The sequence below is a fragment of the Gymnoscopelus microlampas genome (assembly GCF_963454915.1).
Source record: "Gymnoscopelus microlampas genome assembly, chromosome: 9".
NCBI classification, from domain to species: Eukaryota; Metazoa; Chordata; class Actinopteri; order Myctophiformes; family Myctophidae; genus Gymnoscopelus; species Gymnoscopelus microlampas.
The window spans coordinates 55,751,531-55,755,023 of NC_139946.1; the positions used below are offsets into that span (position 1 = coordinate 55,751,531).

Below are 3,493 nucleotides of genomic sequence, written 5' to 3' on the forward strand. Positions count from 1 at the left end.
TGTTTGAATAGCTGTTTTGTGAAGGGGAAAGGGACAGCGGTTGAAGAGGACCACGCCTTGCTGAGGACAAGTTTGCCTGCTGCAGGGTGACCGACTGCCACTGCATCCAAACCAGTCATGGCACAGGAGGAGGAACTGGCGAGGCTCAGGGATGAGCTAGAACAGCTCAAAGTGGAAAATGAAAGACTCAAAGAACCACCTGGCCGAGGTAATGGGGCTCATGGTGAGGGTAGCCAACCGAGGGAAGTAATGTATATTCCTCGTGAACGAAAATGCCCACATTTTTCTGGTAGACCTGGCCCTGGGTCCTTGTCCATTGAAGACTGGTTGGAGGAGGTAGAGTGTTGCACAAGAGGTCGCCATATTATGTATGAAGTTGACAAGGCACTTTTTATGTATGATCATTTGGAAGGGGAGGCGAGGTCAGAGATAAAGTTTAGGCCACGTGGGGAACGAGAAGATCCCAGTGTCATTACTAATGTGCTGACAGAACTTTATTCATGCTCAAATTCCTATGTTTCATTGCAACATCAATTATTTGACCGCAGACAAAAAGAAAGTGAATCACTACAAGAATTTTCATTGGCACTATTATCTATCATGGACAAAATAAAAAAATCTAATTATGCTGCTATGCCCAATTCTGATCAGGTGTTACGGGACCAGTTTGGTGAAGGTGTACGTGACCATACACTTCGTAGGGAGCTGAAAAAGCATGTGCGCCAGACCCCCGGGATGTCACTCCTTGACCTGAGGAAGGAGGCCATTCGTTGGGTTGAGGAGGGACAGCCTCAAAGGGAAAGGTACACTCGCCTAACACCTCACTTCCATGAAACGCAGGCCATTGTTACTAGCGAGGCAGCTAATGCTAGGCAATCTGAGTATTCAGAACTTAAAGATATTGTAATGAAACAGCAGGAGCAACTGGATATGCTGGTTAAAACTCTGGGGACACAGGGTGGGTACAACAGGGGGATGCAGAGGCCTAGACAGGCCAGCCGGTACCAATGGTCTCCAGAGGGGCAGCCAATCTGTTCTTGTTGTAACCAGGCAGGACATATAGCTCGCTATTGTAAGAGAACTAGCCAGGAAAGTCAGGCTACAGCCGTTTCTGACAACAGGCAAGGCAGAGAGGAGACAGAGCCGCCAAAAAACTAGAACCCCCCAGTGTGAAGAGCCACATGTTGGAGGTGGGGGCAATGGGCTCAAATGTAAAGGACTCGGACCGTTCCATGGTTTTTAATCAGATTGCTTCAACCACAAGTGGGGTGCAGAGACCTGGGCAAGTTAATAGATACAGGCATTATTCAGAGGAGCAGCCCCTTAGTTTTCAGTGTAACCAATCCAGACATATTGCTTATCTGTGTGACTCTAATGACCAAGGTAACCAAGCTACACCTGACACTGTGCCCACAGTTATTCCCCAAAAACTAGAGCACCAGTTGTTGCTCGCACAAGACGAGAGAGTGTCCCTGCAGGCGGAGATACGCTCGCTGAGGGAGAGGCTCAGGCACTTTGACTCGCAAGAGGGCACCAGTGCCGCCACCGCAGGCAAGAACCTGCTGCAGAGACAGATAAAACAACTCCAGGGGGAGAAGTGCAGCTTGGAGAATAGCAGAAATGAACTGCAGAGGACAGGTGACCGTTTGGAGCGTGAGGTGGCGGAGCTGCGCCGCCGCAAGGAGGAGCTCACCAGCCTGGCCCAGACCCTCCCCAATGAGATGGACATCCTCAGGCACTCATCAGACCAGATGGAGGCACTTCGCAAGACCAGTGGCAAGCTGAGGTGTGGACAAGTCCGACAGCAGTGTCTGGGTGAAGTACGAGGCAAAGGTGTCAACTCCGGTACTGTAGGACGTCAAGTAACAGAGATGGGGGCCACAGAGTTTGAAGAGACGGTGTGTATGCAGAATGCGATGCTGTGTGCTGAGGAGGTGACCTACAGACAGAGGTTGGCCCAGGCACATTCCCAGCTTGAGGAAGCCCATTGCCGTGAGCGTGACCTGGAAAGACAGAACATGAAGAACCAGCAGCAGGTGTCAGGGCTGCAATCCCAGGTGAAGGAGCTCCAGAGGGCTCTGCAGGACAGCAAGACAGAGGATGCCATCTCATTCTTATTGAAGAAAACCCTGAACGACTTTGAGAGGCGGCAAAAGGTTTACTCCAGCTTCCAGAAGGAGAAAGAGGTCCTTGATGACCTGAGATGCAAAGCAGACGGTCCTCGAATCCTTATCATCTCCCCTGGTCAGTGGAACGAAGGGTGGCCCCACTTACAGAGTACGAGTATGACCATGGGGAGGTCCTGTAGAAGTGGATAACTGTTCTAATCTTCTTTTCATTTGGGAATGAATCGTCGGGGCGACGATTCACTTGTGGGGGGGGTGAATGTAGCCCCTAGAGGGTAGTAGAGTACAGGGTGACGTCCTGAGTGAGACGCATATTTAAGAGGGTTCTGAACAGGCAGCGAACAGGTCAATAATCTGTGGGTCCTCACAACACTGCCGGTACGTGTTGTTGAGAGGGAGGTTTGAGTGCTGAGTAACCGGTAAGCCTGTTTGTTTGTTTGGTTCGGTTTTGTTTTGTATCCTCGCTTTTACTGTTGTATTTTGTATGGTCTACAATGAAATGTTTTTATATTGTCAGGTCTGTTCCACTGCACTGTTGTCGTGCCTACTGCCATTGTTTGGGGTGTGGCTGCTTAGGTATATGGGCATTTAAACGGAAGAAATGTGAGTATATGTATGTGCAAAGGTGAACAAGGGTTTATATATGTGCGGTAGTTTGTGTAACACTGTTTAAACTTTCATGTATGTCATTGCTCAACAGATACAGGTGGAGACGGGGCCTGTTCTGTGGTTGTGTGTATAACCTGTTGAGAGAGGTTGAGGAGGTTTTCCCTGTGTGACACCACTGTGCATACACTTAAGAGCTATATGGTAAGGTATTCCTTTTATTGGTTTGCCTATTGTAATATACCTGTGATATTTTGTGGAGGGCATTAGTGCATTTTATTATATTGTGTTGATGTGATCTGATATCATGCCATGTGCATTTTATATACTGACCAATGTGCTTTTGTCATTATTGTAGATCCACCTTATGAACAAGCGGCACTTGTTGGACCGCTGTTCCTTTTCCCTTTGATTTATGTTTGATTTACTTTGCTTTTTGTACCAGTCTTTTCCCTTTTATATTTGCTCTCAACACTTTTAACCATTTCTAGGCAAATAAATGAAAGTACCATTTTGTAATCCTTTCTATAATAAAATACTTGCTATTTTTATAACCTACACTTTGGTCTGCCTTACATTTATTTAGCGGGGTAACAATAAGAAAGAGGAGGGGAAAGTGACAATAGCAGATCTACAAGCTAGATAGATCCTGCTAGAGATAGATAGATCCTTGTAGATCTGCTATTTTCCCTTTGTGTATCTGTGGAACCGAGTCAAACTAAATGTAATGCCTCAACTCATACACTCATCCATGCTTGTCA

At 47.2% G+C, this 3,493-nt stretch overlaps 1 protein-coding gene across 6 annotated transcripts in view; it reads left to right on the forward strand.

Annotated features, from left to right (window-relative positions):
* Window positions 1-3,290, forward strand: part of LOC311051991 (uncharacterized protein) — a 4,263-nt gene extending 973 nt beyond the window's left edge. For 3 of the 6 annotated variants that reach the window (XM_084066738.1, XM_084066736.1, XM_084066739.1), the window contains one exon: window positions 1-3,290. This exon is cut by the window's left edge. In XM_084066738.1, coding sequence (XP_083922864.1) covers window positions 1,182-2,318 — 1,137 coding nt within the window. In that variant the 5' untranslated portion in view covers window positions 1-1,181 and the 3' untranslated portion in view covers window positions 2,319-3,290. The other 3 variants (XR_014601451.1, XR_014601450.1, XM_084066737.1) reach the window with 3 other exon arrangements.
* The last annotated feature ends 203 nt before the right edge of the window (window positions 3,291-3,493 follow it).